The sequence below is a fragment of the Myxocyprinus asiaticus genome, chromosome 37 (genome assembly GCF_019703515.2).
Source record: "Myxocyprinus asiaticus isolate MX2 ecotype Aquarium Trade chromosome 37, UBuf_Myxa_2, whole genome shotgun sequence".
Classification (NCBI taxonomy): domain Eukaryota; kingdom Metazoa; phylum Chordata; class Actinopteri; order Cypriniformes; family Catostomidae; genus Myxocyprinus; species Myxocyprinus asiaticus.
The window spans coordinates 33,558,804-33,584,875 of record NC_059380.1 but is presented as its reverse complement, the minus strand read 5'-3'; the positions used below and the strand labels follow the sequence as shown (position 1 = coordinate 33,584,875).

General features: G+C 38.0%; 1 protein-coding gene across 1 annotated transcript in view; it reads left to right on the top strand.

The window, feature by feature from the left end:
• The window catches only part of LOC127428308 (inositol 1,4,5-trisphosphate receptor type 1-like), a 373,744-nt gene that overhangs the window by 284,540 nt on the left and 63,132 nt on the right, over window positions 1–26,072 (top strand). The window contains exons 46-53 of the mRNA XM_051676597.1: window positions 6,730–6,913; window positions 7,019–7,269; window positions 8,775–8,975; window positions 10,320–10,430; window positions 10,504–10,599; window positions 12,359–12,493; window positions 14,252–14,359; window positions 14,722–14,914. Of these exons, the coding sequence (XP_051532557.1) occupies window positions 6,730–6,913; window positions 7,019–7,269; window positions 8,775–8,975; window positions 10,320–10,430; window positions 10,504–10,599; window positions 12,359–12,493; window positions 14,252–14,359; window positions 14,722–14,914 (1,279 nt within the window). The remainder of the gene's footprint in view (window positions 1–6,729; window positions 6,914–7,018; window positions 7,270–8,774; window positions 8,976–10,319; window positions 10,431–10,503; window positions 10,600–12,358; window positions 12,494–14,251; window positions 14,360–14,721; window positions 14,915–26,072) is intronic.

Sequence of the window (26,072 nt, the reverse complement as noted above, 5' to 3'; positions counted from 1 at the left end):
CATTATTTTGTTCCCATGGCTCATGCAACTCATTTTGGGTTTTTGCTGGTGACGTGTCATGCCGTGCTGTCCTGAAAGCATATTGATGTACAGAACACGGCTCCAAATTCTAGAGACGTGACAACGCGGTAGGTGTACAAAGGTCACTTGCTCATGATACAGCCGCTTATTCATTCCTCACATGAATTATGCAGTCTCATGTGTGGTTAGGTCACACAGCACATAAAAGTCATACAGAGGTCATGCATGTCTATTACCACATGGAGCTTATGGTGTGCACTGGCTTGTACAACCCTGCAGATGCTTAAATCAATTTCAGCTGTACCAACAAGATCCACAAGGCTCCATGTTACTAAGGATGGGCTTGAGTACCTAAATACTCAAATATGATCATAAAAAAACACAACAATTTTGTAACTTTTTTTTCCTTATCTTTTAAAAAACATTTAATTTGTAATTCTGAGATTGGTTATAGTGGCATTTTGGCCAGATTAACTAGAGTTGGGACACCAACTGTACACAATGTTCAACACTCTATTTGGAGAGGATTTAGGGGTTATACACACAGGACACATTGTGTTCATTTACATTTACATTTTTTGCTTAGAGAAGTACTCATATCGAGGAAAGTGAGAGACAGAGGAAGAATAGAATGGGTTTTTTTTATTATTGAAGCAGAGAGTGCATCATTAGGGTAGGGTCAAGTGCTCATGAAAGAGCTGCATTTTTAGGTGTTTTGAAAGAGGCTAGAGAAACAGCTGCTCGGGTGGAGTTCAGCAGGTTATCCACCAGCAGGGCACAGTCGAAGTGGAAGTCCGGGAAAGTGATTTTGTGTTTCTATGAGATGGCACCACAAGGCGCCATTCACCCGCAGAACGTGAGCTACCGGATGGCACATACTGTAGTCCTGAAGTAGTGAGTGTAGATAGGGGGGTGTGGAGCCAGTGGTTGTTCTGTTAGCAAGCATCAATGCCTTGAACTTAACTCGAGCAACCATTGGCAGCCAATGCAGTACGATGAAGAGAGGAGTGATGTGCTCTCTCTTGGGCTCGTTGAAGACCAATCGTGCTGCCGCGTTCTGGATCAATTGCAGAGGTTTGATTGAGTGTTCAATAACAGCTAGACGGGTGCAACTGATGAAAAGTAAAACAACTTTTTTATGGCTTAAAAAGTAACACTTTTATAATAAAATATGTAACATGGACTCTCATGCAACTCAATTTGGGTTTTTGCTGGTGACGTATCATGCAGTGCTGCCCTGAAAGCATACTGATGTACAGAACACGGCTCCAAATTCTAGAGACAATGCAGTAGGTGTACAAAGGTCACTTGCTCATGATACAGCCACTTATTCATTCCTCACATGAATTATGCAGTCTCATGCGTGGTTAGGTCACACAGCACATAAGAGTCATACAGAGGTAATGCATGTCTATTACCACATGGAGCTTATGGTGTGCACTGGCTTGTACAACCCTGCAGATGCTTAAATCAATTTCAGCTGTACCAACAAGATCCACAAGGCTCCATGTTACTAAGGATGGACTTGAGTACCTAAATACTCAAATACGATCATAAAAAAACTTAACTTAAGCGTAACTTTTTTTTCCTTATCTTTTAAAAAACATTTAATTTGTAATTCTAAGATTGGTTATAGTGGCATTTTGGCACTTTTTAAATAAAATATTTAACATGGGCTCTCCGTTGTGTCCCCTACTTTAGTGACACCAATAAAACAGTTTCCTTGCTTTTTGTTTTATAACCTTTCCACTCTTTTTCTGTTTTCTTGTCTGTGCATAATATGGTAGTCAGGTGTTGACATGTTTACTGTAGCAACGCATTTGATGCAGCCTTGTTGTTTATCAGAGCAGTCATGAGGCTTGCACATTTGCATGCGGTAATGCTACAAACTTCACTTCTCTGCTGCAAGCCCTTACATAACCTGTTGATTTGCCTTCACATTTTAATCTTTCGGAACGATCGTCCCTGTGTCAGGGCTGCCTTCAATTAACTTGATTGAGAAGCATTTAACAAAGACGTCATTTATCTGGACTAGCATACAAATTAAGTTTCCTTTTTTTTTTTTTTCAGTAAGCTGTAAGTTGTTTTATCATAAGCACTGATTCAGATTAATAATATTTCAAGTACATCTCCTTTGTTTGTGTATGCACACACTCCTGTGGGTGTGTTGTGTTTTTTTGGCTCGCCGTTGTTTCAAAGAGGGCTGAATGAGGTGTTAACCTGGAAAAAAGGCTGGTTGTGTAACAAGCTTTAAAAACTGCCCTAGAATTCCTCTGATAGCTCGAACTCCTCACCCTCCCCTTCTTATGTCGCACACCGCATACTCACTCCGTGACTGTTTGGCTCAGGAAAATTAGGGCAGGATTTTCCTCTGCTCTCTTTTCCCCTTCTTTTTTTTTTCTGCTGTCCTGTGTGAGCATGCATGAGCTGTCTGTGTCCACTTCTCCCTCCACCACTCTGCTGATTACAGACTTATGTAAGGGGAAAAAAATGAGGAAAAGTAGGACAGGATATACCAGAGAAAACAAGACCTAACCATTCAGTACAGTAAACCAGTGTTTAGTCATAGAAAGAGCTGAAAGTTTTTTTTTTTTATATATATACTGTATTATGGCTGTGGTGTTTTAAAACATAAGTATATTGATGCATTTGCCACTTTTATCAAATGCAACTTGCATTTCATTCAAGCTATGCATTTTTACCAGTTTGTGTGTTCCTTGGGAATAGAACTCATGACCATGTGCTAACACTATACTAGTTGAGCTACATTTGTGAATTTGACAGATAATTTTTATACAAAGCAACTTAACAGTGCATTCAAGCTATTCATTTGAATCAGTTTGTGCGATTCCTGTCGAACCCATAACCTTGGTGTTGGTAATGCCATACTATACCAGTTTAGCTACTTTTATGCATTTGTCAGATGCTTTTTGTCCAAAGCAACTTAGTTAATTTAAGCAATACATTTTGTATCAGTTAGTGTGATTCCTGGGAATCGAACCCCTGACCTTGGTGTTGGTAATGGCATGCTCTTCTAGTTGAGCTACAATTATAAATTGGCAGATGCTTTTTATCGAATGCGACTTGCAGTGCATTCAAGCTGCAGATTTGATCAGTTTGTGCGTTTCTTGGGAATCGAGCCCAAAATCTTGGTGTTACACCATTCTCTTCCAGTTGACCACATTAATGCATTTTGCATACCCTTTTTATCCAAAGCGACTTTCAAGCTATGTATTTTGATCAGTTTTGTGTGTTTCCTGGGAATCAAACCTATGGCCTTGATAATGACATGCTCTTTCAGCTGAGCTGAAACAAACAAACAAACAAACACACACAAAAACAAATTGAGAAACTAAGAGAGAAAAAATAAACACTGTCTTCTTCACAATCACATTGTAGCTGTTCACTGTATATGTGTTTTTGTCCACTTTGTGATATGATCTCAGCTCTCTGTTTATCATTGTTATTTTTTTGGAACCCAGTAAACTTGTATATTATATTATTGTATTTAATATTATATTGATTATTATTATCATTATAATACAAAGGTAATATATTTCTGTAATAAAATCCTAACTTGTATGGGACATTGCTATCCAGTCTAGTTAAACCATAGAGTTCTAAACCGTCAAGCTTTTTATTTTGCCGACATCTGCATGAAGAGTTTCTGTGTAGCTGACTTCACATTCACATAAGCTGCAACATGCTCCTCATTTTAACATCTTCTCCTCTGTCCACAAATACCTGGTGCCATAGGGTGTATTATTTGTATTTGTATATTAGCTTGTAGCAACCAAACATATTTGGAATTACGCAAAATTGAAATTAAAGTGAATCTGGAGCGCTTTAAAAATGATGCCATCAGCGCACGTAAGCAAATGGGACCGAACTCGGAGCACATCTGCTACTTCGAGCACAAGAGTTGTGAAGCACAGAACCGCTCTGAAAACACTAATAATACATTCACACAATACAGACAGGACAGAGCAGCGTGCATAAACGTTGAAGTGAGCAGCGCAAGCAGATTGTTTATTTATTTAATTAAATCATAGTCCTAAGCAGTTTGATAATCACATAAGGTCATGTCACAATTTCACTTTATTTTGATTAATTGTGCAGCCCCAGTGCATTCCTTGGGAATCAAACCCTGACCTTGGTGTTGGTAATGGTGTGTTCTTCCATTTGAGCTACATTTATCCATTTTGCATATGCTTAACATCAAAAGCAACTTACATGTACAAAACATTCAGTACATTTTTATCAGTTTGGGTGTTCCTTGGGATTCGAGCCCATGACCTTGGCACAAGTAGTGCAATACCATACCAGTTGAGCTACAGGAAAACCAATTATATTTAACAACAAAAAAACTTTCTGTTTGAAGTTTTGTTACAAGAAATATAAAACTTGGAAGTTTTTATTGAGATGTGTGGGTCAGCAAGAGACATTGTGTTTCTTTGTGTAAATGTATGGATGGTGGCAACTTTGTAGCGAATGGGACATTATAGAGACAGATGGTGTAAAATCACGTGAGCTTAGAGAGGCACTCCAGTTTATTTCCGTGGTAATTGCTGCGCGTGTGTGTGTGCGGGCAAAGCTGCTCTGAGAGGGTTATATAACCACAGTTGTGTGAGTCTGGCTGGCAGTAAACAGGGTGGAGGGGAGGGAGGGACGTGAGAACTCTGCCTTGGAGCATGGCTGCGCCACTTTGCTAATTTAACTCCTTACGTACTGGCACAGGGGTTGGTGTCATTAAAGGGGTCAGATCATGAGAAGGCAAATTTTCCTTGAAATAAGAGGCCATTGTACTATGACATACTGTAACTTTCAAAACTCAAAACTTCCTCCCCAGGAAAATGTATCCTTAAATTTGCGCTATTTAGAAAGGATTTGTTTTATAAACAACTTTGAGTAATTTTAGTTCATACTCACCTCATGTTGTTCTTCGGTGAAACACAAAGGCAGGGTTGGGGAGTAACAGAATACATGTAACGGGATTACGTATTTAAAATACAAAAGATAAGTAACTGTATTCCACTACAGTTACAGTTTAAATAATTGGTAATTAGAATACAGTTACATCCAAAAAGTATTACTGAAGAGATTACTTTGCATTTTATTTTCATTTGTTTCATTTAATATTTAGTCCTTTCAGATGGAAAACATTTATACATATAAATGATGCGATCCAAAGTGCATTTGAACAGAGGTGAAACACTTTCTTATGATGTGTTACATTCATATGAGCAGACAGAGAAGTAAGTTTGGAGCAGAAGAAATAGGAATAAACCTTGTGTAAATTGTCAGCTTTACGCTAAGCTAAAATGCTATTACTAGCCATTTTACATGCACATGTTACCAGGCACGATCATATTTTTTTATAAAGAAAATTCACTTTGGATCGTAATTTCTTTTTTTCTAATAAGACCTTTGATATTAGGGCAAAAATCGTATTCTTGATAATAATTTGCGTATTGTTCTCCTGTAAAAATCTTTAAACATCCTTAAAACAAGATCAATTTTATTCATCTTGTTTTAGAAACAACACTGCATAAGATATTTAGGTTTTTCAGAGAATGTGTTTTTAACATGTATATTTTGTCTTACTGTACTGGCAGAGTTTTTATAGTCAAAACAAGTGAAAAAAATCTACCAGTGCTGAAGAAGTAATCCAAAGTATTTAGAATACGTTACTGACCTTGAGTAATCTAACGGAATACGTTAAAAATTACATTTTACAGTATGTATTCTGTAATCTGTAGTGGAATACATTTCAAAAGTAACCCTCCCAACCCTGCACAAAGGAGATGTTAGACAAAATGTAAGCCTCAGTCACCATTCATATTTGTTGTATGGAAAATAGTTGTATGGTGACTGTGATTAAAATTCTACCTAACTTCTGTTGTGTTCCCAAAAGAAAGAAAGTCATACAAGTTTGGAACAACATGTCGGTGAGTAAATCATAACATACCTTTTATTGTTGGGTGAACTATCCCTTTAAAAGTGGACATCTGTCATTTTATCTACTGATTCAGATGAGATTATTACCAAGGTGTGATTGTCTATTATCTGGATGTGGGCATTAGAGAACGTCAGGGGCTCTGGATGAGTGCATCACGAAACCAAATGAAATAACTAAGATTTGTGTATGTAATTAATTATGTAATTATCACATTACTTATATTAAGGAAGGAAGAAATTAGTTAAGGTGAGGATCATACCTGATTCTGCTTCTACTGTCTGTTCTGGGCAGTTTCTGAGTTTAGACTGTCCTTATTGATTTAATTTTCTTTTAACATCGGATGGAAGGTTTGAACCACCAACATTTATTTTACCCAGAAAGATGGCAAAAGGTCTAGATCCATAATGAAGGTGCCAGGCAATGCAATGAGAAATGTAGCTTTATCTGCTATATTCAATGAAAGTCACAATAAATGGCAAAAAAAAAAAAAAGGTTGTGAAAATAAACAGATGTCTCCAAGATGTCTGTTTATGAATAATTCATCTGGAAAGCATCACATTAAAATTTTTGTCATCTTAAAAAAGAGCAGATTTATAAACATTCTAATCCATAAATGTTGCAAAGACATCTGCTGAATGTCCTTGTTACCTCTAAGAGGAAAAAGTCTTATAGATGTGCAGATGAACAAACATTTATGCTAACTCTATACCAACCCCATCTTTTTCTCTCTCTTCTACCTATCGCTCCAGCGGTCATTTTTCTGCCGTCTGACAGGTGACAATAAGTCAGAGAAGTTTTTTAAAGTGTTTTACGAGCGGATGAAGCTCGCCCAACAAGAGATCAAGGCGACTGTGACAGTGAACACGAGTGATCTTGGCAGCAAACGCAAAGACGAGGACGCCAACGATAAGGACACCCAAACGCGCAAGAAAGGTCAGGGCTCGACATTTGTAACCAGAAAATGGGCATAAATTTATACGTGAAAATTGCTAACTACTGCATATGTGTTCTAATGTAATTGTATCCTCCCACCCCCAGTGAAGGATGTTGCTGGAGTAACAGAAGAAGTGCGGGAGCAGCTTCTGGAAGCCTCTACGGCCACCAAGAAGGCCTTCACTGCGTATCGACGGGAGGCGGATACGGATGAACATCTGAATGTGGCGGAGGGGCAGGCCAGCATGGGTGAAAAGAACCAGGACGACGACGAGATGAGCGTGATCATCACGATTATGCAGCCAATCCTGCGCCTCATGCAGCTGCTGTGCGAGAACCACAACCAAGAACTGCAGGTTAGTTATTGGACTAGAAAATGCTTCAAAAATAAGCGTTACTTTATCAGTCTTAAATAATTTCTGTTTGCATGCCAAATGTTGCAAGCTAAAAAAATCAGATGACATTTTATGTTATGTCTTCTTGATGAAGAGTTTCATGCTAGTTTCACAGTAATGGACCCTTCGCTTAGCTACACCCCACCTTACTTACAGTCGCTCGCTCTGAAAAGCTCTGCAGAACTCCCCACTGGAATGAATGGGAGATTGCCGTGAACAGTGTGATTTTTGGCCAAATACTCTTATAAACGGAATGGATAATATTTTTACTAGGGATGGTATGAAGAGTGACATTATAATGCATATTTATCTGAAGTTTTTTTGTAAAAGAAACTGTTAAATTACACAGTAATTTGTTTAAACACTGTGGAGACTGTAAATCAGAATCAAGGTAAATGATTATTACGGTCACTTGAAAAGAGAAAATCTTCATTTAATAGCAATTACACATCTAATAACATTAGCGGAAGTTAACTGTTTTAAACGTCTCATAATACACTCATTTTGATGATGTGAACTGCTTATTTACTATCGCTTTTACTATGACTTGAATCAATACATATATAAATTAACGTTCATTTAATTTTAATTTACCTTGGAGCAAATGTAGATGTCGTTGCAGATGTTATGTTCATTTGGGAAAGAGTGCTGACACAGTTTAATTCATAACATGCTGTTCTCCAGACTTTTTAAAGATTATTTTTTTAAAAGAAAGAAAAACACTGTGGGTATCCTTTCTGGGTAACTCGTGTCACTATTACAAATGACCCGGCATCAACGTGTTTTACATTTTTTTGATTATTTTGATTAAATCCTGCTTAAAAGTACTCAAACACACATTACTTCCATCGGCTGTCATTGGAAAATAGCAAACGTGTGTCAGAGTAATGACGGCAGGGCAACAGTTGCTAAGACAGGATTGGTTAGAAGCCTTTTTAAGGCTGGGCTTAGCAAAGGGTCAATTAGGTCATCACATTATCTCAAAGAATTTGGTGAATTATTTTATAATTATTTCCTTGCTTACCTAATGTTTGTATCTTGAGCTTTCGTGCTCATAGTTACATCATAGACAGGTTGTACTACTTAAACAGTATGTTGACTTTTTTTTACCAATAAGTCCTAAAGTAAAATAAAACATACATGTATTCTGTAAGAAAAACTAGAGCCAGAGCTTTTGGAATAAATGTTTGGGCTTCAAATGTTGGGTCATTGTTTATACACCCTCATGTTGTTCCAAACCCATATGACTTTCTACAATGAAAGTGAAAGAAGACTTACGTTCTGCCTGACATTTCCTTTTGTGGAGGAAATCATACAAATTTACCCATTAAACCCCAGATTTTATTCCAGAAGACTCTGGCCCTGAGTTCATCAAACTCTAATATGACATATAAATATAAAAGCATGTCCCGCATATCCTGTTGACCACCTTTTCCACTGAGCTGTTTCCTTGCTTATTTCCTCAGAAATTCCTTCGCTGTCAAAACAACAAAAACAATTACAACCTGGTGTGTGAGACACTGCAGTTCCTGGATTGTATATGTGGCAGCACTACAGGGGGTCTGGGCTTGCTGGGACTTTATATTAATGAGAAGAATGTTGCTCTGATTAACCAGACTGTGGAGAGCCTGACCGAGTACTGCCAGGGCCCTTGCCATGAGAACCAGGTGAATTGAAAGCAAAAATGAAAATTCTCTCATTATTTTCGCACCATGTTGTTCCTAGTTCGTATGCTTTTGCCATCCAATGGCTGTTGACAGTGACCATGGCTGTCAAGCTTTATAAAGGACAAAAAATCTCACCAAAAAGACACCATAAAATAGGTTTGTGTGAGGGACACTGAAATTTGAGTGATTATTCACTGACAAACTTGCCCTCTACGAAGCTTGGATTTAGCCTGTATTTGTGTCCAGAATCCAAAAATGGGTTGCTGCATTCTGTTACCTCACATGCGAGAATCAATGCTGTTTTGGGGGCTATGACATCGACATAGCATTTAAAATAAAAAAAAATCGAATCATGTATTAGACGAGAGCTTTGGTGGAGGACAAGATTATCAGTGAATAAAAACGTACATTTTGGTCTGGTCATCACACCAAACTATCGCACAACTTTAGAAGTCTTGGAGTTGGTGTTTTATGGGTTGCACTTTATTTTACAGTACGTGTACTTTCAGTATACTTACAGTGTACTTACCCAAGAAAGTACTGAGTAATATTAGGTTAAGGTTAGGATTGGGGTTAGGTTTAGGGTTAGTACCTATTAATACTGTAGTTGTTGTAATTATATAGTATGTAAATGTAGAACAGTACTGTAAAATAAAGTGCTACTGTTTTATGTATAGAGCTTTTATGGTGTTTTTTTCCTGAAACTGACGTTTCTTTATATTTTTGTGTTCTACAGAAAAAAATAACCACATACAGGCTTGAAACAACATGAGAGAAAGCAAATAATGACAGAATTTATATTTTAGGGTGAACTACTTTACATATACTTTTCTATATTTTAAGACTACATTGTAATACACACAACTACTGTATATACCCACTATTCTCTACACATACCCATTTAACCCTCTGGAAATTTTGGTAAACTTTCTTTGTGCTAGCCATTATGACTTCAAAGGGTCGTAATGGGGCCTGTTATTGCCATTGTCCTTATTTTCTAAGGAGAAATGTAATGTTCTTGTTGGATGACAATGTGCTTTTTTGCCTTGATAGATCGTTGGTGTTTTACTGAGGCACATAGTTCCAGGGCCATAATCAATTAATTGCAAGTTGATTTTCATACTGTAGCTGTTTGTTCTCTGATACAGTATGTGTTTGTGTGCATACAGTATGTTTTTTGTTTTTTCCAGGAAGTTCTTTACACTGTCTTCTATGCTCATTTCTGTAGCTTTTTTTGATTGCACTGATGAATTGTGCTGGGATAGGAGAAAATATTTTAACCATTGAAAAATTACACACCTTTAATAAGTTACACTCCTGTTTAACATCTTTTCCCTTGCTTAGAACTGTATTGCCACACATGAATGTAACGGCATCGACATCATCATCGCCCTCATCCTGAATGACATCAACCCTCTTGGCAAGAAGCGGATGGATCTTGTCCTGGAGCTCAAGGTGCAAGAAGTCACCCAGAATATTCTGGAATATGTAGTCAAAACAAATTATGTAACCCTTGTCTTTCTTACAGAATAATGCTTCAAAACTGCTGCTGGCCATCATGGAAAGCCGCCATGACAGTGAGAATGCAGAGAGGATCCTGTATAACATGAGGCCTAAAGAACTGGTAAAGGCTAACTTTAGTGCAACGTGTGCAACACTCCCCATGTGCATACTAGCAATAGTGTGTATAACACTTCATCTTAACTGCATGATGGGACAATTCTCCACATTCAAGTAATTTTTTTCTTTTTCACTAAAAACAAAAGGCTTTGTGAAATGAAATTATTTTTAAATATACATCGATGGGGAGTAGGATTTTGGACCAATGCAATTTTACTATGGGTTGCAACAGAAATAGAATCCAAGTGACAAAAAAAAATAGTGTTACCTTGCAATTCTTGTCTCAGTCACTGATGGGCAGACAAAAAAATTATTTATTAATGTGACATTTTCTAATCATACAGAATAGTTAGTGGGAAATAATATAGGACAAGACTTGATTTTATCCATCAGAAAATGTTAGCAGTGTTGGGGAAGTTACTTTGAAACTGTAACTAAACTACAGTCAAACAACCTGTATTCTTTTGAAAAAGTAGTAAATACACAACAAGCTAGTAACCAAAGTTGTAACCAAAGTTTACCCCATATAAATATAGTTATATGATCTATGAATATAATTACATTTATAATATACTGTATATTTAAAAGATTATTGCTTTTGTGCCACATTAAAACAAAAGCAAAGTGTATCTTAATTATGGTGACAAAATTAAAATGAACATAATTGTATGCTGAATACGACAAATAAAACTAGAAACTTCAATATATTATATCTAACTGAGTGGGGAAACAGTGGTAAACAACAGCAGGTAACTAAATATTTTGCATGAATCAAAAAAGAAATTAACTGACTTTTGCATTGGGACTCAAGTAAATCAGGGAATCATTTATTTGAGCTAGTCTGTTTACATGAACCATCCAAATTAATTGATGAACTTAAATGAATTGACTTCCCTAGTGAATTGGTACATTGTTTTTAGGTGAGCAAGTTTTATTTCTCCCTTGGCTCTGTCACAGCATTTTGTGACACTACACCCTTTTTCATTGGAATTATAGCTTGTTACTGGAAAAAAAAAGTACACTATTGTAAAAAAAAAAAGTTGAGCTACTGTCACCATACTAAATTGTTTTTATATTTGTAGTGTCGCTCCTTTGAGTTAGTTACTCCCCAACACTGAAAGTTAGCCTATGATATTGGTCAGTATTATTTTTCTCTACCCTTCTGGCTTTGGTTACATCAGCAGAAAATAAAATTAATTTCAGAGTAAGAGAAAGAAATTTTGTAATTAATTTAATAGAAACAAACATTGTTTTCCTCTTAACATGCATTTAACATTTGTGCACAGTAAGATCAGTGATTTATTAAAGTAATGTTCTGGGTTCAATGCAAGTTAAGCTCTGTTGTAAGTGTGTTAATGTAAACATGAGTTTTGTTTCCTTTTACAAACTGAGGGATGAGTCAAAATAATTTTATGAGGTAAAATCATATCCCAAAGGCTGAAGATAAAGCTTAACTTTTTGAACTTTAGGCATTCTTTTAAGAAAATAAACAGGGTACATTTTGACTTCATATTGTCTTTTAGACAGAGCTGCATCAAAGGTTGTTTTGTCTGCTAATCCAGTGTTTTGTCAGCGTTTAATTGATCTCAAGAAAAGTTTAGTTGATGCTTTGCATTGAAAACACATCTGTCCCTCTTATGTTCATGTGCACATATTTTCTCTTTTTCCTACAGTATGCAAATTGTACTCTTTTGCAGGACAACCAACTACTTTCATCATGTCTCATCGGTGACAATTACATCTTATGTCTGATCATTGTTTAGGTGGAGGTGATCAAGAAAGCCTACATGCAGGGAGAGATTGAGGTGGAGCACAACGATGATGAAGAACACGACGAGGAAGAGCATGCTGCCTCTCCTCGTAATGTGGGTCACAACATCTACATCCTGGCCCATCAGGTGACACACATAAATATGCATTTACACACACACACTTTTACTGAGCGTTCACTGTGTCAGCTGTCTGAGTTATATCACCCCTTCTCCTCCCCTGTCTGAAAAAGCCGTTGAGCTGTATAGATTTTCTGCCTATTCATGTAATTATCTGGGCCATCGACAGCAGATCAGTTATGTAACTGGAGGTTTTGAACTGTGCAATGTTTTTACTGGCCCTAGATGCACCCAAAAATGATGCTGTTTGGTATCAGAGGTTTGAGAATGAAAAGACCAGAGAACAAAATCTGCATTAGATGGGACAATTTGATTTGATTTTACTCAAATAATAGAGAAAACCACTTTTGCAGTTTGAGGCTCAAAAGGTCAGGCCATGATTGCAACAACAAGCAATCCATTTAGTGTTACTGCTGAAATAAATTCTGTGGTGGCTTCACATATGCTGTGTTTATTTGTTCACTTCTAGGCTTTGACCCTGGGTTGTTGTTGTAATTGGGCCTTTGCGAGAACTTTAAAAATGTGGGTATTTAACAGACTGGGTATTTAGGGGATAAAATTTTGAAACATTAATATAAAACACAAGACATTTTTACACACGCAGGTAATTCATTTTTGAAAACAGAAAGAAATATTTAGTTCAAATTAAAACTGGTCAATTCTATCTATGCAAGCAAAATGTTGTTGTTACGTCCCAGAATGTGAACTCATAACATAGCACATCAATTCATAACACAACGCGAGTATGTGTGGCAATCTCAACATTGCTAAAAGGGGGAGGGGGGGAGACAACATAAATGTGAACTGTCCACTTCTACGGTGAGTTTTCTCTTTCAAGTCAACCACTGTCATGGCGGAGCAACAGTTTGAGAGAATACTGCTGAGCAAGTAAGGTAAAGTACATTTATTTATAGCAACATACCTGAATAATAACACATCGAGTTAAAAGACAGACTTTTGAAGGTAGCCCTATCGCCACCTTGAATACTGAGGTTTGTTGTTGCCACAATAACGCAAGAGTGCACGTTAAGCATGTTCAAACAGACCATTTGTTGGCACTGCGTTGGACAAATGCTTACACCTGTGTATGGGTACTTGTGTAAGTATGTTTCTGGCATAACAAGTGTTCATCTAAATTTTTTAAATGAAATTGTACCGTTTAAAAGCCTCATGATCCAAAGGCCTTAGATTGGTGCAATGTTGTTTTTTCCTGAGGTGTAGGTGCCATGGTTGCCATGGTGTTTAAAATAAAATCATGAGTTGTACCTTTATGTAATATCTTTAACAATGTATGACGTATGACATCATAATCAGAAACATTCCAAGACTAGGAATGCTTATAATGTGCAATATATTGGGTAGGTCTGAAATCAGTGAAGGTATGTGTTTCACAGTGTGGTGCAGGGGTGGACTGGGAAGAGAAATCGGCCCTGGATTTTACCTTTGGCATATCGCGGCGCCGTTTTGCAGCCCTCTTCAGCCAGTCGTGGCCCGTTCGCAATAACGTGGCGGCCCGTTTCAGCTTATCGGCACCTGTTCGGCCTTATTTCGCGGCCAGCCCACCGGGAAATGTCCCGGTTCTCCCTATGGCCAGTCCGCCTCTGGTGTGGTGCAAATTTTTCAGACTGGCACCAACCTCTTGCTTTCTGTTTAGTGTTTTATATGCCAAGCAGCAATGCCAGACATTATTATTACAGTTACAACACATACACACAGTCTTACTGAATACAAACACATTCTCATCCTTTTCTCCATACACACTTACAGCTAGCCAGACATAACAAAGAACTCCAAGCCATGCTGAAGCCCGGAGGCATGTACGGGGAGGGTGATGAAGCTTTGGAGTTCTATGCCAAACACACGGCTCAAATCGAGGTGAGTGCTCTCCAATGTCCCATTATGGATCTTTAGATCTCAACTGGGTATAATTTTATGAGGTTGTTGGAGAACATAGGTATCATTATTATTATTGGTCATACTTTGAAAAGTATCTTTACCCTAAGTATTAATCTTTGGCACGTAACTTTCCCATTCTTGTAGCTCAACTAGAGATTTGGAAGGGTGGGCTTGTTTGACCTGGGCTAGTAAGAAACAGTCTAGCAACCACCCAGAAAACCCTAAAAACACCCTAGTAACCACTCAGAACACCTTCACAACATCCTAGCAACCATCCAGAACACCCTCACAACCGAGCAAAGCATGTGATATCACATCACGCCCATTCTATTCTCTTTAAGATTGTTCGTCTAGATCGAACAATGGAGCAGATCGTGTTTCCCGTCCCCAACATATGCGAGTTCCTAACCCAGGAGTCCAAGCTACGTGTTTATTACACTACAGAGCGCGATGAACAGGGCAGCAAGATCAACGACTTCTTCCTGCGCTCTGAAGACCTCTTCAACGAGATGAACTGGCAGAAGAAGCTGCGAGGTACTCAAGAGGCAACTGGTAACGCAAACTCCGTGCCTTGTGCGTGCCCACTCCATTCCTCTCTTCCTAGAAAGCTGCTTTACACGCCCTCTCCACTCCCTGAGCCTCCAGGGACCAATCAGGGTGTTCTCCACACAGCTTGGCCAATGTTTAGTGTGCTGGTGCTTGGACACAGGCCTCACCCTGACCCCCTCAATTCAGGGCAGTGGGGAGGAGGTGTAAACATTAGCTTATTTATGATAGACAAGACAAAACCTGTAAATGAAAGTAATGATGACATGTTAGAGAACTAAAATTCAAGAGACGAGTATGTTTATTCATACGTTTTTAGTGTAAGTAATATTTGCTGAGAAAAGCCCCCAAATTAAGATAATTCATAGACTTCTTTTTGTTTTTTTGCTAACGAGTAAAGCAGACATTACAAAAACTGTTTTAGAAGATAACATATTGTTTGTTATATCTGTATAGCTGTATCATTGAACATTTGTCTATCACTAGCTTACAGTCTACAGCAATCCATTTTGCAAATTGAGTTTGTCAATCTATTTGCAATTTATAAATCTGACATAGAATTTAGGGCCGTTCACACAGGCAATGTTCTTGCATTCTATTTGCGCTATTTTTTAATTGTTGGTCTACGTACAAATGCATCAGTAGTACATTTCACTGTTTTCCAGTGTGCTCCATGAGCTCCACAATAAAATGCCCTGTCAAATTAATAGTAGTTCAACTTTGGGTCTGAGTCTGAGTTTGAATTGCTCCGATGGTAGCAAAATTCCTTAATGCAAAATTAACGTACAGTTCATAGGACATAATTAATTGCATAATTTTTTATTGGGTTATTTTTTAAATATAATTTATTGTACTAAATTGATTGAATTTAAAGCTCTATTATTTAGTTTTATGTGCTCATACATGAAGGTGTGGGAAACACAGAAAAGGAAGATGAGTCACGAAAAGTCTGATTGAATCCCTAACAGAAGCACATGGTGGATTAAATAACAAAAGCTGATTACAGAAATGAGCTACATCTCCCGCTGAGAGTGAGAAAGTGAAAGAGGGATGAAATAAACAGTTTATGACAGACCTTTCATTCCTTAGTAAGCAGGCAAGAGTGAATCACCTTTTTTCCAACAACACTGGAATGCTTCCATGCATTTCCTGATCTTAAAAATTACGTGTTAACAGGACCTTTATTTTCCATGTCCATCTGAAATAATTTGTATTCTTTGTATATTTAAATAAATTCTAATGGCTGCATCAAAATTAGCTTGTGAACACATGAATTTGAAATTCCATTTTGGTGAAAAAGGGGTATAAGGGATGAGGCAGGGACAGATATTGAGAAATAGGTGATTTAAAAAATCGAATGATTATTAGAACGATTATTCAACTATTCAGGTGATTATTGCAACGATTAATGATTAGCTCTTAACCAACTATTCAGCTTGTGCCCGACTTAAAATGTTGTATTAAACGTGCTTGCTAACAATAGAGGACAAAATCATCTTTTAAAAATACCTCTAAATGACATTCACTGAATTAAAGGAAAATTACTTTTTATTAAGTTTAATTCAGTAAACAAATTCACTGCAAAAAAAAAAAAAAGAAATCATATTGTTATCAAGTGTTTTTGTCTTGTTTTCCATTTAAAATTGTCTAAAAATCCTTAAACAAGATACTTTTACTTGAGAAGCAACATATAAGATGTTTAGACTTGCTTTAAGAGAATATATCTTGTATTGTGTATTTTGTATATAAGTGTATTTTTTCACTTGTTTATAGTTCTGCGAGTGCAGTAAAGACAAAATATACTTATATTAAAGATCTATTCTCTAAAAGCAAATCTAAATATCTTATATGCTCCTCAGGTGAATGCATCTTTATTTTAAATAATTTTTAGGTATTTAAAATATTTGTATTTTTAATATTATATTGAACATTCTCATATAATTTTTTTTTCTTCTGCTCTATAGCTGCTGAAGTAAATGTACATTGTTTTAAAGGAGTTTTAGATATTTATATTGGAAAACAAGCCAAAACAAAAACAAATCATAAACTTATTTTGTTGTAAAGTCTACCCTCTCTCCACTTTTTTGATCACTTTTATTCCATCTTTAACTCCAAATTTCTGGCATATTGCCAGATTTCTTCACAATAGGAAATACACAGTGACACATATATTATGATTGAGTAAGTCGTGAGCCATCAGGTTATAATCTAGCTGCAGCAAGCGCACGCTCGAGTGACGAGCGTCTCCGTGACAGAGTGTGCATCAGCCGGGTGCAGTTTCAATCTCTCCCCCTTAGATCGGGACCCTTCGCGCAACTCATACAAGAGGTGCTGACTGCACAGAGAAATGCCGTTTTGGAGTTTGTAGTTATTTACATGACCTGCTTCTGTATTATTTGAACTTTAATAAAGCGATAATGCATTAAATATAACTGCATTAAAGATGTAACACCAGGGTGTTTCCTTTAAACAGACTATTTTTGCTTAAGTGGAGCGACAGCTCCGGCTCCTATTATTCCACAATGAGAGTGCTTCTGTATTTACTTATTTTGTATTTTTGTATAATTTCCTCATACTTTGCAGTCTATTTCACCTGAAGCTGTTTGGAAAATTTAGAGTGCATCTGGACTGTGGGCAGTGTTTTCTTCCTCTCCTCAGTCAGGCGCAAGCTGCTGTGCTGCTCTCGTGCGCCATCATTAGAGTTTCATATGATCTCATGTTACGTTAAATGAGATCAAACGACTATTCGACAACGAAAATGTTTGTCGACAATTTTCTATTCAGCCCTACTTGCGATTGATTCCTCCAAATCTTATAGACTGTTTGAGCTCTCTACATGCATGGCGAAGCTCAGCATTGTGACATTTGACCAAATTTCTAAACCAGTGGTTCTCAACTGGTGGGTAAAGTCCCAAAAATGGGTGGTGGACAGCAATGAAAAAGCAATGCTAAATGCACATAATAAAATGCTACTAACCATAATTGCACATCAATAGGATTGCAAAGTAACAGGCTTTTTTCTGACAATTTTTATTGATTCACACAATTGACAAAGAAAAGCAAAACATATATTCACAGAATCAACATTTAACTCCCATTATTCCCTTTCCCCCTGCCAATCCCCAACCCCACCCTGACCCTCAACAAATATCCCTGTGGTCACACACAAAAAAAAAAAAATATATATATGTACAGTACCGTGCAAGTCTTATGCACATAAGATGTTTCACGAAAGCATTTGTCTTAAGATGGTTATTTATATCTTCAGCTATAGTGTTTCAATAGGAAATATAAGTGTTAGACTCCCAAACATTACATTAGCATAGAAGAACAGGGAGCCCTGCAACAGATGTCATGGCCCCCACAAAGCCCCCCACTGAACATTGTGTCTGTCTGGGATTACAAGAAGAGACAGAAGCAATCGAGACAGCCTAAATAGATAGAAGCACTGTGGCGAATTCTCCAAGAAGCTTGGAACATCCTATCTGCCAACAACCAAGAAAAACTGTGTCCAGGTGTACGTAGGAGAATTGGGGCTGTTTTAAAGTCAAAGGAGGTCACACCGAATATTGATTTAGCTTTTTTATGTTTACTGGACTTTGTATGACATTATGTGATAAATGAAAACTATTTATGTCATTATATTTTGAAGACATCCTAACTATGCAACATTTTCCACAAGTGCCTAAAACTTTTGCACAGTACTGTGTATATATATATATATATATATATATATATATATATATATATATATATATATATATATATATATATATAATCACACACATTTAAAACTACACTTCTCTCTCCACTGCCCCTCTCCATGAGACCTCCAAGAAGGCCAAGTAGCTGCCCCATTTTTTATTAAATGAATCTAACTTGCCTAGCCTTCTACATGACATTTCCTCGAATGCCACCACCCTCCCCATCTCTGTGCACCTTTTCTTGAAATGAGGGCACTCCAGCTGACTTCCATCCCCTAAGAACAATCTGTCTGCCAATCATAACACTGGCTAGGACCCAATTTTTATATATATGTATCCCATATATTAATGACCACCTCATCGCCTAAAATACAGAGTCTGGGGAAAAATTTAATTTGAGTGCCCAATACATCACACATAAAACTCTGAACCCTCAACCAAAATTCTTGGATCTTAACACACCACCAGAAAACATGAGTTGTGTCTCCATCTTCTGACTGGCATCACCAGCAGGTGGGTGTCTTTTAGACCAAGCCTGTACAATCTAGTGGGTGTCCAGTAGAATCGATGTAATATCTTAAATTGCATAAATCACACCCTTGCATCTCTAGATGTAGACTTGACATTTTTTAGAATCCTAGCCCACACTCCCTCCTCCAATACCAAGTTTAGATCTTTCTCCCATAATCTCTTGAGAGAAGCCGAAGCTCCGTCCCCCATACTCTGAATTAGCAGGGAGTAATACACTGATGCCTCATGACCTTTTCCAAAAGCAGTAATCACCATTCCCAGAGTAGCTGCTGCGTTAGGGGGGTGTATGCTACTCCCAAAAATAGTACAGAGCAGGTGGCACAGCTGTAAATACCTAAAGAACTGAGACCTGGGAATCCCAAAATGTCGAACCATATTTTCAAAGGATCTCAACACTCCATTCTCATATAGGTCACAGAGCATATTAACCTCCCTCTCAATCCACTCTGTCCAACAGAAAAGGGACTTATTAATACATAATTTTGGGTTCAGCCATATGCTTGAGTCTACATTTAAATAAATGTCCGAATTAAACACTCTGGACACTTTTGTCCATACCGAGTGCAAATGAGGGATAACGGGTGTAACCTAACTTCTCCGGTTAGTTTGATAGAAAGTCTTTACAATGGCGAAATCGGGGTGACGCCATGCGAGAGACAGAAGTATGAGACATGAGCTCTGCGAACTTTGCTAGTTTTTTAATTGTTTTCATGTTGTGATCCGGTGAGATTCGATACACCCAATTACATACTTGCTCTTTGAGGTAAATATGGCAAAGAAGTCAAAATTCTCAGACTCTGGAGACATTAAAAGACACTTACGTGTTCAAGCTGAGGCCTCTGACGGAACTGCGAGACGGGGACTCAATTTGGACGGCACGTCTGGAGAAGATATTCAGCGTCAGTTGTCCAACACATAGGTGATGCTGATGAAGGCTCTTGCTGACTTGGATGATCTCGCTACGTCGATTGATTACGGCGATGGAAACAAAATTCTCTGAGTTGTTTACAAGAGTGACAGAAGTTGAAAAACGAATCGATTATCTTGAGTCATCGGAAAGGGAATTAACCGCTAATCTGCCCACGTCCAAAACAGATTTGGAATTAATTTTGGAAAAACTGGAATATTTCTAAAATATGAGCCGAAGGAATAACATACGAATTGTTGGAATTCCTGAGCATGAAGAGGGCAGAGATATGGTGAAATTCCTGGATGAGTTTTTCCTGAGTCTGCTGGACAGAGTCCCGGCTCACAGAACTGCTGAGGGAGATAGGCTTCGATGCATTCTGGCCAAATTTCTGAAATCATCCGATAAAGATCTTGTGTGCGCCAGGCGAGAAGCAAAGGGAAACTTTCTTGGAAGAACCATAATATTTTCTTATTCCCGGACTTTGCGAATTCCACAAGAGAGAAACGCGATCGGTTCAAGGAATGCAAGAAACTCTTACATCAGAAAAAGATCTCGTTTGCTCTGATGTTCCCGGCCAAACTGAGAATAGAAACGAAGAATGGTCGCAAAGTATTTACTTGTCCAAAACAGGCACTCTCCTTTATAAATACATTGGAGTAAGCCATTTGAAGTTTCTTATATTAGTGGACTGACTCGCGGTTGAGAAACTTTATTATCTGAGGAAGCTGGTTGCCATTTTTGTTTCTTTTTGCGTTGACTCCGCCTAGCGGCTGGAGTTTGTTTTATGGCATGACTCCAAGAAACTTTTGCATTGACGGAAGATTTTTTGTTACACTGAAGTTCCCGGCCAGATCGAGAATGGACACTTTGGATGACCACAAAATATCTATTTGCTCACATAAAGGATGTCTTTTATAAAGTTGATGGGCTGAGTAAGTTATGTTGTTTTTTTGTTTGTTTTTTTTTTCGCGGCCTCCGAGTTAGTTTGGCTCTTGATCATCCGAGGAACCGGGATGCCGGTTTAGTTTTTCGCGCTGACTCTGCCTAACGGCTGGAGCTTGTTTTGTGGAATTACACTACTTCGGGATAGTTGTGGTTAAATAGGTTTGTTCTTTGTGCTTATGCCACCTTGTAGAATGATTACCTCATCTGCTGCACTCATGATAGCTTCTTCCCCCAAGCAATCAGACTTCTGAACTCTTGATCTCCCACGATCATAATACATCAGCACTGCACTTTATTACCCTTACTCTTATATCTCACACCGGACTGTCGTAAATTATATTATTATTATATTATATTCTCTCTTAACAACTGACTATCAACCGACAGCCTGAATGTCAATACAGTACAATACTGTACATACTATATACTATATATACTTTTTTATATATTTTTATTTTTTATTTTTATTGAATAATGTGTATCTATATAGTGTGTATTGTATACTGTACAGTGTATGTTATTATTTGTATATTGTTGAGTGTAATTATGTGTATATCAGATGTTTAAATTGTGCTGTGTTAATTTGATGTTATTGTAAATTGGTACTGTCTCATCACTGTCACGACTGCTATGTTGATTGGAACTGCACCCAAGAATTTCACACACCATTGCACTTGTGTATATGGCTGTGTGACAATAAAGTGATTTGATTTGATTTGATTTCATAACAGCCAGTTCACTGAACAATTATTTGTCTGTCCGAGGAAACTGAACGGCTTTATATCAGCTGGAGTTTATTTTGTGGAGGAACACACCTTCAAGACAGTTCTGTGAATGAATCTACGTTTTTTCTGTTATTCTGCCTGTTGGCTGGGGTATGTTTTACAAAGTATTTTCTGTTATTGTAATTGTGCATCACAAAATTTGTGCAGAAGCACCAGACTCGAGCAATCCGATGGCAAAGTTGTCACGGGGGCTCTCATAGGCGTACATGGACTCTTTGAGTTTGGAGGGATTGTCGCCGGTTGCCGTTGTCGTGCGCGGGGTTAATGCACACGTTTTTCTTTTTTCTGTTTGTTTTGTTCCGGGGGAAGTTCGGGGTTTGATTGTTGCATTAATGGGGAATGTGGTCTGTGTAATTTTGTTTTTGACACACTCATTTTTTTTATTTTTTATTATATCAATATGTCAAATGTTAATGTGAATGGGTTATCTCTCTCCACATGGAATGTAAATGGGTTGGGGCACCCCATAAAAAGAAGGAAGGTTATTTCTGTTCTTAAGCGCAAGAAATATGATATAGTGTTTCTTCAAGAAACGCATCTTTCCCTGCAAGAAGCTGAAATATTTGGGAAGATATGGGGTGGGTATGTTTTCTTTAGTGCTGGCTCAAGTAAGAGCAGGGGAGTCATTATATTGATTAATAAACATCTACAATTCAAATGTCTCAAACAGATTAAAGATAAATTAGGAAGTGTCATTGTTGTGTTAGGAGAAATTCAGGGGCAAAGGTTGATTTTGGCTAATATTTACGCACCTAACGTTGATGATCAGGGTTTTTTTTATAGATCTTGAAGGGATGTTGCAAGCTGCTGGCACCCGTCATGATATAATATTGGGAGGAGACTTTAATCTTTTGATGGACTCAGTCCTTGATCACAGTGAAGCAAAAGTGTGTAAACCCCCTAGAGCTACATTGACACTTCACAAGATCTGTAAAAATCTTGTAACTTTTGAACCCATCTGGTAGGGATTATAAATTTTTTTCATCAGTTCATAAGATTTACTCTAGAATATATATATATATATATATATATTTTTTATATCGAAGTCCCTCATTTCATCTGTTGTTGATTGCTCAATTGGAAATATTTTAGTCTCAGATCACACCCTGGTGAGTTTAGAGATATTGCCACATACAGAGAAAAGGAAATCATATAATTGGCGCTTTAATGTATACCTTTTGCAAAATCCTGATTTTCAACAAATGTTAAAGACTGAAATCAATGTTTATATGGAGACCAACTGGTCCTCAGTATCCTCTGTGGGCGTGGCTTGGGAGGCACTTAAGGTGGTTCTTAGGGGTCAGATCATACAGTATGCCTCATTTATCAAAAAATTCAAAGCACGAGAACTTGTGGAGTTGGAAGGAAATATTAAAAGTGCCGAGGCAGAGCTGCAGCGCCGTATGTCATCTGATGGCCTCAGAGAACTGACCCAATTGAAATACAGGTATAATACTATTCTGTCGCAGAAAGTGGAGTTTTGGTTGTTCAGGGCAAAACAGTCATACTTTGAGTCTGGGGACAAAGCAGGGAAGCTTTTGCCAAGATATATAAAGCAGAGAGAGTCTTTTTCTACTTTTCCCTCAGTGAAATCTGCTGGTGGTGAAATTTTTACCTCCGCCATTGATATTAATAATGCTTTTAAAGAATTCTGTCTTGATCTCTATAGTTCCACGTCTTCGTCTACTGATGAAGATATTAGAAACTTTGTGGAACCATTAGAACTCCCTAAACTGACGAATGAGCAAAAAACTCTCTTGATTCTGAGATAACCCTGGAGGAACTTGACGAGGTAATCAAGTCCCTACCTACTGGTAAGGCTCCGGGGCCAGATGGTTTTGCCGCTGAATTTTTTAGATCTTATGCTACAGAACTGGCTCCACTTTTGTTAGAAGTTTATACTGTATCATTAAAGAATGGAAAGCTTCCACCAATCATGACACAAGCTCGGATCAGTCTGATTCTTAAAAACGACAAAGATCCAAGCGAGTGTAAAAGTTACCGTCCAATTTCCCTGATCCAGCTAGATGTAAAAATTCTGGCTAAAATTTTGGCTAACCGATTAAGTAAAGTTATGACATCTCTTATACATATAGATCAGGTGGGATTTATTCGGGGCCACAGCTCTTCTGATAACATCAGGCGTCTCATCAATATCATGTGGTCAGTGGCGAATGATCAGACTCTGGTCGCTGCCATCTCACTTGATATGGTAGAATGGGATTTTCTTTTTAAGATTTTGGAAATGTATGGGTTCGGGAGTACATTTATTGGTTGGATCAATTTACTTTATAGACACCCTGTAGCAGTGGTACAAACAAATGGATTAATTTCAGATTATTTTACTCTGGATAGGGGCACCCATTAGGGTTGCCCTCTTTCCCCATTATTGTTCTGTCTTGCCCTGGAACCATTAGCAGCCACGATAAGAAAAGATGATGATTTTCCAGGGGTGGTGGCGGGAGGTGTGGCGCATAAGCTTCTGCTTTATGCAGATGATATTTTATTATTCGTCTCCGACCCCACTAGATCTATGCCTTGCCTCCACAGAATTATTAATTCCTTTTCCAAGTTCTCAGGATACAAAGTCAATTGGTCTAAATCCGAAGCTTTGGCTTTGACAGCATACTGTCCAGTAACAGCCTTCCAGCCAGGTGCCTTCCAGTGGCCCCGGTAGATGTCCCCCTCTCTTATTTCAAGCAATTTGATAGCATAGTGAAGTCTTTCATTTGGAGTGGTAAGCGCCCCAGACTACATTTCAATAAATTACATAGGCTGATTGACAAAGGTGGGTTAGGCCTACCCAAGATATTGTTTTATTATTATGCATTCGGTCTCAGACATTTGGCTCATTGGTCGCTTCCACCTGAAAGAGCCCCTCCCTGGTTCTGCATTGAACAAGAACTCCTTGCCCCTATTTTTCCATTGCACAGCCTTTCCATCAAACTAAATAGAGAAGTTAAATCACACCCCATTATTTCACATTTACACTCAGTATGGACAAAAGTGTCCAGAGTGTTTAATTCAGATATTTATCTAAATGTTGCCTCGAGCCTATGGCTAAACCCCAAACTATGCATTAATAATTCCCCTTTTTGTTGGTCAGAGTGGATTGTGAAGGGGGTTAATTCACTTGGTGATCTTTACGAGAGTGGTGTGATGAGATCCTTTGAAAATCTGGTTCAATATTTTGGGATCCCCAGATCTCAGTTTTTTAGGTATCTTTAGTTACGCCATTTGCTCTGTACTATTTTTGGGAATAGCATACACCCCCCTAAAGCAGCAGATACTCTAGGAGTGGTGATTTCTGCCTTTGGAAAGGGCCATGAGGCATCAGTGTATTACTCCTTATTAATTCAGAGTCGGGGGGACAGAGTCTCAACCACTCTCAAGAGATTATGGGAGAAAGATTTAAACCTGGAATTGGAGGAGAGAGAATGGGCTAGGATTTTAAAAAACATAAAAACTGCATCGAGAGATGCAAGGGTGCGCCTTATACAATTCAAGATTTTACATCGGTTCTAATGGACCCCCTCTAAATTGTATAGGCTTGGTCTTAAAGACACACCCACCAGCTGGCGATGCCAGTCAGAGGAAGGAGACATGGCCCATGTTTTTTTGTGGTGCGCTGAGATTCAGGAATTTTGGTTGAAGGTACAGAGTGTTCTGTGTGACGTGTTGGGCATTCGGATTTCGTTTTGCCCCAGACTCTGTGTTTTGGGTGATGGGGTGGTCATCGATGTAGGTGATAAATACCTAAACAATTGGATCCTCACTAGTGCAATGATAGGCAGGCAGATTGTTTTAAGGGGTTGGAAGTCGGGGGGAGCACCCTCAATTCGGGAGTGGTGCGAAGAGATGGGAAGGATGGCAGCCTTCGAAGAGGTATCATGTAGAAGGCTGCGGATATGGGATTCTTTTATTGGGAAACAGGGTAGATATTTGATGTTTTTGGGGGCTTTCGCAGTGGGTCTGTGGAGAGAGAGGTATAGTTTAGAGTTGTATATTTATTATAGGTGTATGTGTATGTATGTGTGTATATATATATCTATATATATATATATATATATATATATATATATATATATATATATATATATATATATATATATTTCTTATTTTATTCTCTGTAAATGTGTGTACTTATGTAAGACCACTGGGATGTTCGTTTGGGGTGGGATTCTTGATCGGGGAGGGGAAGTAGTGGGTGTTAATGTTGAATCACTGTATATATGTTTTGTTTTTCTTTGTTTTGAAAATTAATAAAAATG